The sequence below is a fragment of the Drosophila busckii genome, unplaced genomic scaffold, assembly GCF_011750605.1.
Source record: "Drosophila busckii strain San Diego stock center, stock number 13000-0081.31 unplaced genomic scaffold, ASM1175060v1 chrUn_07, whole genome shotgun sequence".
NCBI classification, from domain to species: Eukaryota; Metazoa; Arthropoda; class Insecta; order Diptera; family Drosophilidae; genus Drosophila; species Drosophila busckii.
In genome coordinates, this window is record NW_022872723.1 from 1,991,500 (window position 1) to 2,007,866 (window position 16,367).

At 40.4% G+C, this 16,367-nt stretch overlaps 2 protein-coding genes across 4 annotated transcripts in view; both read left to right on the forward strand.

The window, feature by feature from the left end:
- The window catches only part of LOC108598152 (vacuolar protein sorting-associated protein 13D), a 116,846-nt gene that overhangs the window by 41,359 nt on the left and 59,120 nt on the right, over positions 1 to 16,367 (forward strand). For all 3 annotated transcript variants that reach the window (XM_033294775.1, XM_033294776.1, XM_033294777.1), the window contains one exon: positions 3,886 to 4,489. In XM_033294775.1, coding sequence (XP_033150666.1) covers positions 3,886 to 4,489 — 604 coding nt within the window. The remainder of the gene's footprint in view (positions 1 to 3,885; positions 4,490 to 16,367) is intronic.
- On the forward strand, positions 9,845 to 10,503 carry LOC108597895 (40S ribosomal protein S11-like). The gene is given in 3 exon segments (XM_033294719.1): positions 9,845 to 10,249; positions 10,251 to 10,287; positions 10,375 to 10,503. Coding segments are annotated over 3 exon segments (546 nt in total). The 5' UTR covers positions 9,845 to 9,869.

The following is a 16,367-nucleotide window of genomic DNA, read 5'->3' on the forward strand; positions in this document are numbered from 1 at the left end:
ATGCTTTGTTGCCGGCTAGAGAACAGTGCCTCAAGGTTATTTGTTGGTTGTACCACTGGTGTAATGGTTTGCCATATTTATCTCAGAGTTAGGTGCTTTGGGGTGCAATGTATTGCAGTAGTTTGCTTATATCCGGATTTAAAAGCCGGCAAATGTACAGTTTCCTTATAGCGATCCGATCAAGCGACGATCTGGTTGCAACGAGAAAAGACTCTGGGTGATTTTAGATGGTGAAGCCGTACATTTGCGGAGCGCGGCGTGGTATCGCTGGTGGATTCGACTTTTTAATTCCTTATATATTGGGCAACCTCTGTAGTTAGCTGTGTGATTACCACCGCAGTTGCTGCACCTTTTGGTACTAGAGTCGCCTTTGCTTGCTAGGCAGTGTGCGGAGTCGTGAAGCTGTCCACAAACTACGCACACCGGGCGAGTATGACCGTGTGTGGCCATATTCTTGACAATTCATACATTGTACAGGGCCGTTGCGTTTATGCGGTTCTTCTACAGTGATTCTGCGATGCAGTAGAAACTGAAGTTGTATATAGGTTGCACTTCGTTTTTTTTAAGAGTATTGTTGTCTGGCTCCAGCTCAACCTTGAAGAGCGGGTGGGGCTTCTTATCCTTGTTTAGATGTTAAAGACTGTTTTGGCGTTAAAGCCTTTATCATGTAGAGCCTGAGTTATTTCTGCAGGTGTTACATCTGATTCTATGCCCTTTAAGACCACTTGTAAGTCCTTACTGCCTATTAGTTGATACGTGTGAAAATTAATTTTAGTGTCGTTTAGATGCTTGGATAATATTCTAAAGCTATCTTCTAACTTCGTTTGAACTTTTGTTTCACAAATATTTCCCCGTACAAGGGAAATTATGTGGAAGTTGTCTTGCCCAATGAGTTCTATGATTTTGCTCACAAGGGCATTGGAACTTTTCTCCCGTATATATATCGGAGGTGGCTTTGGCTTTTGAGTTGTCTGCTAGAATTTGAAATTTATTGGTGGTGTTAAGTTTTTCGCTTGAAGCTGCTTTCATATTGCTGCGGGTCATTTTCGCTCTTGGCATTAGGGGCTTAGCTTCCGTTTAATTTGAATGTAGCGATCCATTCCAGTCTGCTCGAGCGGGGCATCGCTTGCGTTGTCGAGGAGTTGGTTTTGGTTGCTTTTGTTTTGATTGTGAATAGGGCTTGTTTGCGCGATGACACATAGGAGCGAGGTTTCCAACGAATGCATGAGCGCGGCGGCCGAACTGTTGCGTTATGTTTAGTTGCGTTGCGGTAGTCATTCCATGCCAACTTTTTTTTCGATGTTTGCTCAATGCATCCGTGCTCTGAGACGGCTAGAGCGGAGAGCAAGAAACGGGCTCATCACTTTTAATGCAGTCGAAGTTTAGGCAGGGAGTATGACCGTTCGAAAAGTACTTATCAGCAGTCTCATTTTGATTGCTCGGCCCACGAAAGAAAGGACGCGTTGTTCGCTGAAGCGAAAAGCCGCGTTCGTCTTGCTCGCGCTGTCTTTGCTTACCAATGTCGATGTGATTCATCTTTTAGTTTCTGATATATTTTATGTATGTATATAATATTAATTAATCAATTAATAATAATCAATAAATTAAAATTTAGGCTTTGCATCAGCACTTAGCGTCTTTTCGCGTTTTACACTAGCTCTCACTGCACTCTAAACTTGTGGGATTTATATATATTTTTTTCTGGAGTTCTATAAAAACACGTCTGCATGCAACGACGATTGCAATTGCAATCCTTGGGTTGAGTCGCAAATAATATGTCTGTGAGGTTTTCTTTAGGCCGCGCAAGGCATTTGCCCTATGTGTGGCGTTTATAAGGCTAGCCTGATAAGGATCATGTGTCATTGTCGTTTTATGAACAATAATAGTTAGTTTTTTCTCAACCTCTTCATAAAACTGCACTATTGACATTGGGCCCTGTCTTAGGGTGGACAATTAGCTTTCAAAAGGTGCCACGGACGTTGGTCTGAATAAGTAAAGTCAAGGCGGCTAATAATCGCAGAAATATTTAAAATTGTATTGAATGAAGATAATGCCGGTTCGCGGCCCCTTTAATTCAATTCCGAATTATTAAAACATTCTGGTAATGCTTTGAGCTTCCGTCATAGGGCCTGAATATTTCATACGTAGATAGTGCTGCTTGACGCCACGACACATATTCTTCCTCTGAAGCGAGAAAATCTGGCAATGACTTTACGGCATCTAGACCCTCATTAAATTACACACCGCTAACAATCTTTACTGCACCTTTTCATCAAACTGTTGTATTTGGCTAACAGCGGTGAATGGCAAATTTTACATTAATGGCACGTCATCTATATTTTTTTTCTGAGACGCTGTGCAGTTTTCTATTCTCTAATTTGCATGCGATGACTTCCTCTGTCAATTTTATAATTTTTACTTACACCAAACTCAAACTTTGCACTTCTTTGCCTTTTTCACTTTGCAGTCCTTTGCACTTTACAGTTCCCTGCGTTTTGTTCTTCGTTGCGCCTTGCACTTCTTTGTTGTCTTTTCTTGTAAACTTGGACTAGATAAAGGCTAATTGTTGAAACTACTTGTTGAAACTAATTGTTGAAACTACTTTAAATTGTTTTGTCACAGCACAACACCACAACTGCATAGTAGAACAACCAGAAAAAAAGAGAGGGAGAACATTTATAAGTCATTTTAGAATCCTCTTGCGATATTTTTCGAGTCGCGCGTAGCATAAATAAGCTTTTAATCATTTCAACGACTCAAAAAAGACTCATCAAGGTGATTTTTGTAAAAATTAACTTCCAAATGATTGCGGGGAGAATTTTATACAAAAAATAAATATTGTTATCATTGCAGTCAATTCAAACAAAGTTGAACATAGTTAATATAAAAGTAAATTCAAATTAGAGTATCGAATACAATAGTATCGAATACTTGAGCATCAAATACTGAAGTATGGAATGCCAGAGAATTGAATACCAGACTATTGTTACAAGGGTTTTGCATATTAGAGTAGCGAATACTCAATTATCGAATACTAGAATATCGAATACTTGAGTTTAGAGCCCTAGTGTATCGAGTACCACAGTATATCATAATGGGGGCTGCGGTACATTTTGTTTGTGTTTTGCCTGACATGTCAGAAACTGCGCTAGGTTCTCTGCTATCGAGCGTTCGACTGCCTTGATTCTCGCTTGATTATATGCATGTACTTTAATGTGAGCGAATTCGTATGAACATAAACGCATACATATATTTTGCTATTGAATACTTAATTATTTTTGTTGCCCCTATCTATATTAAAAGTGACTAAAAAAAAGTTTTTCAAAAATCCTATTTATATTTTTTTTATGATTTTTTTAAATTTATTATTTTGTATGGAAGGAAAAATTAGTCACTTCTCATACAAAATAATAATTTTTCAAAAAATCAAAAAAAAAATTATAAGCAAATAAGACTTTCAATAAACTTTTCTTAGTCACTTTTAACAAGTAGGGCATCCAATATTTTTTTTTAATTCTAGAAAAAAATTTCAAAAACCTGTATTTTATTTATATTTTTATAACATTTTTTAATGGGTGGCTAATGGGTTAAACAAATTTTATCATTAAAAGAGACTTTTGTAGACCTTCATTGATACCATATGTCAATAACAAAATGCTCAATTGGTGATTACCTTTAACTTTAGTTTTGTCAAAATATTTATGCCCACTAGTGTATGTCAGACATTTGAAATTTTACAATTAACATAGACCTATAAAAATAGCACGTGCCTTAAAGAGTTTAGTGATTTTATATCCCTGTTCAAAAGTATCAAAGAAAAACGGGGTAAAAATTGGTCATATGGCGCATATAAACTTATAGCTTACAATTTTTTATTCTTTCCAGCCAATCAGGAAACTATACTCGAATTGTTGAATTTTGCTGAAAGAACATTTTGTGGCCTGAATGTGACAAAAGGCATAAATTGCAAAAAACTTAATGAGCATATTTCAGACCCAAAGGAACTAATAAGGTCAATAAATCATGAAATCCTGTTCGACTTTTATCGATTGAATATCTTGGTGTTATACACTATCAAACAAGATAAATTCAATATAGCAAAGAAAGTTTGCACACTTACTATAAATAATGCGAAAATAAATGTCTCCCTGCACAAATGCTTATCAATAACTGGCTCGTTGGGAGGAATACAAATAATTGACATAACTCCACAAGGAAATCATCATCCCGAAATACTTTCCATAGGAAGAGATCCTGAATCCGGATTCAACCGACAGTCGGTTCTTAATAAATTATGTCATAAAATGTATTTTTATGATTCCGACGCGGAAAAATGTGACTTAATTGATGCGCTTAGTTTTCAAAATCAATGGAACGAAAATAATGACATAAGTCTGAATGTGCGAATGGCATCAGTATGTTACACTCACTCACCAAGATTCTTGAAAGACTTCAACTTTTGTATTACTAGCTTTGAACGACGATTAAGGTAAGTAATAATTTGACGTACATAAATATTAAAAAATATTCTAATAATAAAAAGCTGGGACAAAATTTTATAAAAGACAAGCTGCTGACTCCCTTTGATCGATCAACACATCCCAATTTCTCTGAGATAATGAATGTAAAATAAATGTAGTGTTCGTCATATACAGGGTACAAGTGAATTTGAGCGTAAAGGAATAGTTTCCAAAAATAAATATATGTATTATTTATTTTCATTTCGATTAAAATTTATTTTGGTTCAAGCAGATGTTACAGTAAATTTTTTGAAAATGAGGCCACCTTCGGCCTTTGAGTACAAAACGAGCTTAGTTATATGTGTGCGTTAAGTTATTAATATGCCACATTGTTATCTCTTGCACCCTAATTCAATTAAGTCAATAATTCACTGTTATTTAAGACAATAGCCGCTTTTTATGGCGTCCTTGCCCAACTTTTCATATGTTCTACATTTTTTGATAACTTTTAGACTTAAAGGTAACTATTGTATTTTTCTATAATTATTAACCTAACTACACATGGATGATTTTTAGAAAAATGTAGGAATTTTTTGCCGCTCAGAATATCCATTTATATTGTGTGCAATTTTCGCAGATCTCCATGGGGCTATTTACATACCTAAACATGCCGAAATTTTTTTTTATAGAATATTGAAAATTTTTTATTATTTTGCTGTCTGTAAGTCTATTTTATATTGCGAGGAATACGCAGTTTTCTCTGATTTCCCAACGTCATTTTTAAATCTCTTTTAAGCACCTATATTTTAGATAAAATTTTGGTAAAAATTTCAGTTCTCTAGCTCTTATGGGTTTGCCTGAATGTATCGGTTAAAATAATTTCTATAAAAGGAATATTACGACTTCCAGCTTGATAATATGTTATGAATCGATATATGTCAGAACGCCTGTGAGATTTTGTGTCATAAGACTCGCGGGGCTTTATGTCATTTTTGTTGTGACCATTTTCTATGAATAAATGTACATACATATGTGTTTTTATGTATACATTTGTGGGTGTATATATTTTCTTCATGACATCCAAAAGAGATCAGTCGTTCAAAAGAGTTGTACAGAATTACGTCCATTAAAATTATTATAAAAATCTGATATAAATCACAAATACGCTTTGTCATGTTTTCGACCTTTTGCAACCTTACATCTGCAAGGTTGCTGTGGAACCATTCAGTGGAGTCCAGAAACTTTGCCATCTTTTGCAACCTTACATCTGCAAGGTTGCTGTGGAACCATTCAGTGGAGTCCAGAAACTTTGCCATCTTTTGCAACCTTACATCTGCAAGGTTGCTGTGGAACCATTCAGTGGAGTCCAGAAACTTTGCCATCTTTTGCAACCTTACATCTGCAAGGTTGCTGTGGAACCATTCAGTGGAGTCCAGAAACTTTGCCATCTTTTGCAACCTTACATCTGGAATCGGTGTCGCTGGGTATTCGGAGTGCTGGGTATTCGCAGAGGAGATGTTGGAGACTTTCTTCTTCTTACATGTTCCTGCAGCTATGAAAGAAGTCTTAGTATGGACCGCCATATCGTTGTGCCATGCGGCCGATATGGCAGTGCCCCGCTAAGACCCTGGAATCCTGGTCCTTTTCTTGCTAAAGTTCTCTTTGGGTTGTATCTTGGCCAAAGTGTGTTTGAGGCCTCACAGCCTAGTACAGCTGACCAATGTCTCCTTGTTATGTTTCTTTTAGACCTTGTGAGTTCTGAGTGCAATGGATCATGTCTGATCTTGACGGCAGCGCTGATCCGGTACTAGCACACTTATCAGCTATCTCATTTGCCGGTACACCCATGTGTCCTGGCACCCAAATGAGTCTAACAGGTTGTTGCCGGGAATGGTCTAGCGCGCTGACTGTGCTCCGAATAATTTCGCTCTTTACGGTATTCAAGGCAAGAGCTTTTATAGCTCCTTGGTTGTCGATATAGATAGCCAAGCCCCTTGACGTACCTGTCAAGTTGCTTTATAGTTTTTCGCTTACCGGACAGCGTAGATCTCCGCTGGAAACCCCGTGCACCAGTCTGGAAGTAGATAGGAAATCCGCTTATCTAGGTCACAGGAGTATACTCCAAATCCTGTGATTCCTCCGTCTTCAATCCGTCCGTATTGATTGAAAGCTCATTAGTCCTCGTGAAGACTTCTTGCTGCCAGTCCGTTCTTGTTGAAAAAACAGTTCGGAAACTCGTAGCCTGGCTGTACTTGCACCTGAGGAAAATTCCTATCGGGCTCAAGTTTAATATGGTATCTAGGGCTGCTTGAGGATTACGCATCCTGTTACACTCAAGCAGTCTTTGCACCTTTTGAAGGTTTTTGAGATGGGCCACATCCCACCACACTATCGCTCTATAGGTTAGGACGAGCCTAATGACTGCATCCAGTGAATGATGTACGGTTGCAGTCCCCAGCTCTTCACAAAAGTCTTCTTGCATAGAAAGAGAGCTTTTTTCATCCTATTCTTCGAGTTTCTCCGCCAGGAAAGCTTAGAATCCAGTATTTCGCCTCTCTTGATAGCTTGAGCTGCGATCCTCCAAGTGTTTGAAAGCTCGGGATCTGTTATTTTCGTGTGAGCAGAACGAGTTCGGTCTTCTGTGGGTTGGCGCAAGTCCGTTTCGCTCTGCCCAGCGTAGAGTTTGGCCAAATGCGTTTTCCTTGAGCTCGCTGATTGTGGGCAAGAAATTTCCTGTAACCAGTAGAGCAAGGTCGTCCACGTAGCCTGTGGCACTGCATCCTTTGAGTAAGGTCATTTGGAACAAGATTCCACAACAGGGGGATAAGACTCCTCCTTGTGGGGTGTCCTTTGTGGCTTATTTCCTTATAGACGAGGCGTTAATCACTCTGCAGCTAAGCATGTTACTTAGCCATCGATTGATCATCGGGTGTTAGCAAATTTTCACTAATGCTGTCGTTACTAACTCGATTCTGACATTGTGGAACGCACCCTCTATGTCTAGAAAGTCTGTCAACGCAAACTCCGTTCTCTGCAGAGTGTCGTCTATTATTCCTACCACTTGATGTAGTGCGGTCTCAACTGATCTACCTATAAGGTAGTCATGTTGGTTTGCACCGAAATCTTGAGGTGTCAGCAATATTCCTATGTACAGGTAGAAATTCCAGTGTTTTCAGTAAAAACTATGTAAGACTGATTAGCCTGTAGTCCTTTGGTGGGCAGTGGTTTATCTTTCCAGCCTTGGGAATGAATGCCACTCAGACTTCTCTCCATTTTTTTGGAAATGTATCCTGTTACTAGTCATCCCCTGAAGATTTCAAAGTGCAATGGCACGAGGTAGTTGCTTACCGCTTGTAACATGGCAGGTCTTATGTCATCAGGTCCTGCAGATTTTTAGCGGTGTAACGACTTAATAGCCCAGATTATCTTCTCTTCGGATAATATGTTATCTATTAGGCGATGGCCATCGCCTATTTCGTAGGTTTCCGTGCTGGTGGTGAGGATGTTTGTTGCATTCTCTGTATCAGCATCTAGGCCGCCTGGGAAGTAAGTTTTATCAGTAGCTGCAGTGACTCCTCTGGAGGCTTCCCTGGTGCCAGATCCTCGCAAAGGCAGCCCATGAGTATCTGAGGTGATAGGCTTCCCAATCCGCCAGGCAGTTTCTAGCTCTGTTGTAGAGCCTTCCCATTCTCTTCCTGATTTGGCCGAGCTCCGGTGTCCACCACGAATTACGACCTTGGTGCTCTGCGTGTTCTTGTCGGGTTTTTGGGAGATTGCACTCGCACCATCTTCGATGTAGAAGGACTAGCCTTCTTGTTCAAAGTGATTACGGGAGTTCTGCGGTGTCTGCCTTCTCTGTAACACCCGTCTTAGCAGTTGTACTTTGGGCAACTGCTTAGTTTCTACCCAGTGGTAGTACCCTCAAATTGTCGCACGATGTACTTTTGCTTTTTCTTGCGTCGCTTTTCCTTCTCTGTCAGAGACGCAGAATCACGGCCTTCGATTTCTTTAAGGAATTTGATAGCACTCTTGTAATCATAGCGCCGCCGATCGAGTTGGGCAGTGGCGTTTTCCGTTGTCGTTCGTGGTTGGAACCAAGGTCACATTGGCTAAATCGATTTTCTGTGGCTCATCGGTCAACGGCATCCAAGGTAACGCTTGCGATAGCTCTTGCCCCGTCGTTGAATTGCCTGTGATCACGAACTCAGCTTTTGTGTTTAGCAGATTGTAACGCATATACCATATACATATTTTTGAAGACTACCTTTTTGCGTTCTGGCATACATATATTTAAGTTCCTACACAGGCGAAAAAATGAATGGAATAAAAAACGTAATTTCACACAAGTTAAATAAACTTTAGATTAGGTATTGAATCAATCACGCGTTGGTGTCCGTGCTTCCCCGTGCAACTGGTACTTGGAACCCGTGCAACTGGTACTTGGAACCAGGTGGACTGCGGAGTGGGTATCCTTCGGTGCGCACTATTGAAGACTAAAGATACAGCGATAGCCTCTGCTGGGTGCGATACTGAATACTGAAACTGATTTTTATTGCGAAAGGTAACAATATTTATACATAATAAAAGCTTAGTCAGATAGTAGTGAATTTAAATTTAGTGTATCAATAGGTGAGCTAATTAGTTGTGGGTCATAATTCGCAGCATAAATCGCATACTACCGGCTTGGTTGACCGACTGCTTATTGGCTCATATTGTATGATCAGCATATTAAGTACGGTCAGCGATATTCTTTTGCTTACCACTTGCATTGCTGTTTTATTGTTATTTGTGTCAATTAAATGAAAAATGAAATCAGTATGCTTAAGGTATTTAAATATTTGTTTTTTAAGTCTATGCAGATGTCAGGTACAGGTTGGGCTCGCTCCTTTGTTTGCATAGTGTTACCGTTAGTTCTTCGTCACTGAAACGAGAAGAGATAAGAGCATTGAGTCCTTTTCTTACCACGATTACTCGCTACTAACGGGACAAGGAAATGATATCCACGGGATCTTAGTCGCGAGCTGATTTTATTCTCCATCATTGGAGGTGGAACCTTTATCTTGATGTTCGTCCGCTCAGGAACCTGGTCCGTGCGTACTACGTAAAACCTTGGCTTATGCCACGGTTCCCAAGGAACGAGTTCTCAGTCCGGTACATCGCCTTATGTATTGCCGTGTTGATGGCTTTCTCTAGTAGAAGCCAGCTATCGGGCGAAAATTTTCTTCCCGGATCTTTTCTGACGATAATGACAGATAATGAAGTTCAGGCTTCGACCCTAGGCTAGCCAGGATTTCACCCGCACAAGCTCGTTTGCTCTCAGACCCCCTAACAGAGTCATCTGACCTCTGTGTTTTATTGACGAAAACTGAAGTGTTCTTCTTCCCGTCCTTTTTTTCCTCTTGCTCCAACATGGCTGATCAGAACGAACGCGCTTTCCAAAAGCAGTTTGGTGTTAACCTAAACCGTAAGGTGAAGCCCGGCATCACCAAGAAGAAGGTGTTGCGTCGTTACCGTGACGTCGGTCTGGGCTTCAAGACTCCCCGTGATGACATCGATGGCACCTACATTGACAGGAAGTGCCCCTGGACCGGAGATGTCAGAATCCGTGGCCGCATCCTGACCGGTGTGGTTCGCAAGACTAAGATGCAGCGTACCATTGTCATTCGTCGTGATTACCTGCACTTTGTGCGTAAATACAGCCGTTTCGAGAAACGTCATCGCAACATGAGCGTTCACTGCTCGCCCGCCTTCAGAGATGTTGAGCACGGCGATATCGTCACAATCGGCGAGTCCCCTCTCAAAGACCGTGCGTTTCAATGTATTGAAAGTCAGGGCGCAAGAAGAACTTCAACTTTTTGAATAAACAAAAAAAATGCTTCCCAGCCTGCTTAATCTGGTTGTCCGGTTTTTGTAGGATGTGGTTCGCACTTCCGCCATCTTCGATGTAGAAGGACTAGCCTCTTTGCCAGCCTCTGCTCCTGCTTTACTCTCCATATCACTGTACAGAGACCTAAGCGATGCTGGGATTTGTTCCTCAATATAGTTTCTTCATTCCCTATTCAGCTTGAACTCTTCTGCAGCTGAACAGATTTTTGCTTTACGATTTCACCACTGAATCTTCAGAGTTGTGTGATTCATTTTTGAATGCACCTGATAAATATCAATGAACGCACTCAACACATAATCCTTGTGGTGTAGTGCCTTCTCGATGATATTATATTGACCACTGAGTGAAGCACCGTTTCCACTGATTTGGCTTTGGTGTACGCTTGTTGGTTGGGGCTGAGTTTGAGTCTATCTGACAAGGAGACACCACGACGTTGGGGTCACCGATTTGCCTGAAATTTTGATATGTTATAGACCTGGGCCTATTTAGTGGGAATGTAAGATATTATGACGCGACGGCCAGGGATTCGTCCTTAAAACGTCCTAAAAGTTTTACACTATTTAAGTAATCACCACGTCGTGCAAACTTCAATTATCGAAGTGGCCCAGTGGGTAGAGTAGCAGGATCTTAAGCGGGCTATCCGGTGTTAGATTCCCGGTTGCTGAATGCAAGTTTTTTTTTTTTTTTAATCTTTTTTAACAATTTAATATTTCCTTTTTTTATAATATATATTTTTATTCTTATTCACAAAAATTTTTTCTGTGCACCAGACACATGTTATAAATGGAGCAGTTTTGTAGAGGCATAGTACTTTTTCGAGCCCAAAATAATTTTTTTTCGTTTGTTTATTGAAAATAATATCAAGCGACAAAACATCTCATTTATATATATGTAAAAAACACAACTGTACAAACATAAAAATAACAATAAACAACACTAGTATATCTAATGTACAACATCTTAAAATATTAGGATTAGTTTTTGACTCAAAACACTCTTGGAACGAACATGTTAATACTTTAAATTAAATATACTTAAATGTTTAAGCAGTAGCAATCTTAAGTGTAGACACACATCACTGTTAAATTTTCAAATCATAATCACTATAAATCCCTGACTAATGGCTCTGCATATACGGTATACAACAAATCAATATATAAAAACTCTTCCACCCATCACCTCGAATTTTTCGAAAAAACTCTCCTATGCATTAAACAACCTCCAATCTACACATGCTGCAGATAGCTGGAGTTCTGAATTTAACAACAGATTCATGGAGCATTGGAGACAAATAAAGATTATTCAACACCACTATCCGCTCATCTTACAACAACTAGTAAGTCACTACGTAAAACGAGAACGCGAAAAACATCAAGCCTGCAACTCATCATCGATAAAACAAGAGCACTTGACATACTCATTCTGCCAAAGAAAAAACACAAAGAAAAACTTCCACCATGGCTCTTCAAAAAAGAAACTGTCATGCTAGCGCTAACTGAGCACCACAAGGACACAACACCCAATGAAGTATATCAACATAGCTTCAACAAAATCAGAAGCGAATACTCCTCATGGCGGTTCGTCTTCACAGACGGCTCAAGAACAAAAAACGTCACCGCCTTTAGCGTAGTTAACGAACAAAATATTATATTGAAAATGTTCATCACAGCAACATACACCTCAATCTTTACGGCAGAAGCAGAGGCGATACTAGCAGCGGCTGAGCTGGCAAGCAAACGTCAACAATCAAGAACCTACAATACAAAAAATACGTGAAACTATTACTACAAGCCACAAAAAGTTAAAACTGCTGTGGTCACCAGGACACGCAGGTATAAGAGGAAATGAGCAAGCGGATACAGCAGCTAAATATGCTACACAAGCACCATTACTCCTACACAACACTAACAACAAAAAAGATATAAACAAGCTCGTCAACAGTAACACAAACGAAATTTTAAACGCCGCCTGGAACAACTACAATCACTTCTACAAAACGATAAACCCAAATAGACAACCAATTAACATACCAACATCGACAAATAGGAAGGATGCAATAATATTAGATTCAGATTGACACACACAAATCTAACACACGAACATCTCCTTAAACAACTACCTGCGCTAGTCTGCCCATACTGCAGCAAAACTACACTTTCAATACAACACTTCTTAAACCACAGCAACGCTATAAAAAATATTTGCACCACCCTTAACATTTCCACTCCAAACCAACTCCTCGCAGAGGCCAACCCAAACAACATTAGAGACTTTATGAAATTAACAAACAAATTAAATATAAGTCATTAGAATAAAAAAAAAATCAGCCTGAAGGCTTTTGTTGCTCTGGCAATACCATAGAATTTAATTCTAGACTACAATTAAAATAAATAAATAAATAATAGAGAATATGCACAAGGAGAAAGACAGCAGAAAAATACATGCAATTATACATAGCGAATTGTCAGCACCGGTTTTCAGAAATATGCTTGATTTGCTAGCAAACTTACAACCAAAAGAAATATTTTCCAAAATGGCAATGAAGCATGTTTCTCACCAGAAAAACTTAAAGTGTCTTTGCAAAAATTCTGAATTTATAACATGCGCCTGGTGCACAGAAAATCTGTTTTTTATTTGTTTTTATGACAAACATTATTTCTGTGAATAAGATTTCAAGAATATACATTTATAAAAATAATTTAATTTTTTGTAAAAAAATTAAATAAAAAGAAACTTGCATGCACCGTGGATCGAACACCGGATCTGCCGCTTGATATCCTGCTGCTCCACTCACTACGCCATCTCGGCAGTTGAATTTCGCTCAACTTTATGATTATTTAACTCCTAGTGCAAAACTTTAAGGACGTTTTAAGGACGAATCCTTGGCCGTCGCGTCATAACATTGCACATGCACATATCCTAATTTCAGCCAAATCGGACACCCCAACGTCGTGGTGTCTCCTTGTGAGTTCTTTATATGTATCTCCAGTAGTTTTTCATCAGTAATGATGTGAGACTGATTGGCCTGAAGTCCTTCGGTTGCCAGTGATTACATTTACCCGCTTTTGGCAGAAATATAACGCGAGCTGTTCTCCAGCTGACACACACGTAGCCAAACCTTAGACCATGGTATGACGACCGCTTTGGCCGTCTTAAGCATGGCTTGAATGATCCCATCCATTCCCTTCCCTCCGGATCACTCCAGTCAATGAGAGCCACGACTAGATGTCGTTTGGCTACTTCACTGGCGGTTGCCTTACTGGGTCGTTTGTGTCGAACAATTTATAACAAACTTTCTCTAAGAATACAGAAAAAAAGGTCTACAATTGCTTGTGTGCTTCTGTTTCGCTACAAGCAAGCGAGATTTGGTTTTCTTCTTACGTACTACCACTTATTATTCAACTTGGTGCCAAGTTCCTTGCGGCAGGCGACTGGAATGCTAAACATAGATGGTGGGGCAACTACAGAATGTGTGTCAGGGGCCGGGTTCTGTCCTTTGTACTTGCAGACCAGAACATCGATGTTGGAGCTTCTGGGGAAGCTACCTGATACCCTTATCGAGCCAATGCAACTCCTAGTGCCATCGACTTTGGCATCTCAAAAGGTTTCAGACAGCAGCAACTCAATGTAAAAGTGTTAACTGAACTATCTTCGGACCATCTTCCGCTCCTTTTTGAATTGGGTGAAGACGCTGAACACTGTATAGGAGTTCCTAAACTGCTGCCTTCGCATGCAAATGTTGCTATCTTCAAAGCCCACATTGAAGCCACTGTCGTACTCAACGTGCCCATCAACACATGTAGCGAGCTGGAAGCGTACGTCGACTGTTTTACATCTACAGTTGTTGAAGCTGCGCAACAGGCCACACCAATTCAGCGGCAATCTCGTCTTCCGAATGTTAGGATTGCCCCCCTACCAACAGGGAGCAGGTCCAGACAATAACAGTGACTTTTCAATTTGGAAGCTTACTAGAGGGATAAAAAGACAGCCGCTCTTTCAATCCCCCATATTAGGCCACAATGGCCTCTGGCTAAAGACGGATGATGACAAAGCAAATGCAGTTGCTACACACCTGTCCTCTAAATGCACTCCTTTCAAATTAACAGACGCTTCCCACCGTGTTGAAGTTGAAAGATTTCTAGATGCTTTCCAACTCGCCCGCCCCATGAGATGTACAAAGCCCCAAGAAGTCTCACTGCAGTTAAATGCGTTGCAACTAAAAAAGACTCCTGGACCTGACGGTATTGACAATCGAGCGGCAAAATCTATTCCACGCAAAGGTATCTTAGCGCTGGTAAAAAATTTAATGCCATGCTAAAGTTGGGTAACTTTCTATGGCAGTGGAAACAAGCGCGGATTATTATGATCCCCAAAGCCGGCAAATCTCCAACGCAGATCGATTCATACCGCCCAAAGTTTTTGAGCGCATCCTGATTAATCGGCTGATGGAACTTCCACTGGTATCAGACCACATACCACTGCATCAATTTGGGTTCAAGAAGTTTCACGGTTGCCCTGAACAAGTCCATCGTCTGGTTAACCATGCCACCCACGGTTTCAAACACAAGCTGTACACTGTTGTCGTTTTCCTTGATGTCAAACAAGCTTTTGACAAGGTGTGGCACGAGGGTCTTTTGTATAAAATGAAGAATCTGCTCCCTGTTCCCTACTATGCTATCCTAAAATCTTTTATTAGTGATCGAAATTTCGAAGTTGCTGTCAGAGACTCTCGTTCCAGCTTAGTCCAGATACGTGCAGGAGTCCCCCAGGGAAGTGTACTTGGACCTTTCCTATACACCCTGTATACCGCAGACATGCCAGCTCCGTCACTGCTATCAAACGCTGAAGATGATACCCCTACTAACCGGCTTCTGGCTACCTATGCAGATGATACAGCCATGCTCGCGTCCCACTCGTCGCTGGAAATCGACTCGGCGACTGTCCAGTGTTAGCTGCATAAAATGTAGCTCTGGACTGTTAAATGGAACATTGCAATAAACAGCACTAAGTCGGCATGTGTGACCTTTTCCCTGCGACCCGGAGCCTGCTTAAATCTTAATAACGATGGGAACTCCATCAACGCAGCTAATTCGCACTGCTACCTGGGAGTCCACTTGGACCGTAACCTAATATGGAGGGCCCACATCACGGCAGTAAAAACTAAATGCCTCGAAAAGCTAAAGAAAGGCTCCTTGATTATCAAAACAATATTAACACCGACTTAGACCTACGCAATCCAAGATTAGGGAACAGCCTCCAAGCACCAACTTAATAGACTGCGTGTAGTAGTTACGTGCTGCTCGGCGTGCGTCAGGCCTTCCTTGGTATGTAACAAACCAGGCAATTGAAAGCGACTTTCGATTTATACTGGTCAGAGATCAAATCAACATACACAGCAGCCGATACGCGGACAAACTCATGGCCCATCCCAACTCGTTGGCTAGCAATCTGGTCAACCCGCTACCTATATAAAGATTAAAAAGAATTCACCCAACAGATGTACCTGACAGAAGAATAACATAAATACACTACATAAATAATCCCATTAATCGCTTTTGCTTATATGCCTGCCGATCGTATTTTGTGTGCGCGCACATTTTCCTTTGCTATTGTTCTGAGGATGTCTGAAGACATCCCTTCTATTTCTTTGAATACGCGTATTCGCATTTGCTCATGTCTTGTGGATGTGTGTATGTTGCTCATAGCCTTGTGTTCTGTTGCTAAAAAGTGCCACCTCTGCCGTTCTCTGGTGTGGACACTAATTTCACAGATGGCTCAAATACAAAATCTTGTGCTCAGTAACGCCCATGATTAGACATTTATACACTTGACATTTTTGTTAAAAAATGGAAAAAGGGTATCATGAAGTTGTGCAAATGCAAGTTACAGGAGGCATGGCAGATCCCATAAAGCTTATATATTCTTGATCAGCAAGACAAACTGAGTCGATATAGCTATGTCCGTATGTTTTAGTGCGTGTTTTTTTTAGCAACTATAAGAGAGAGCATGTAGTATGTAGG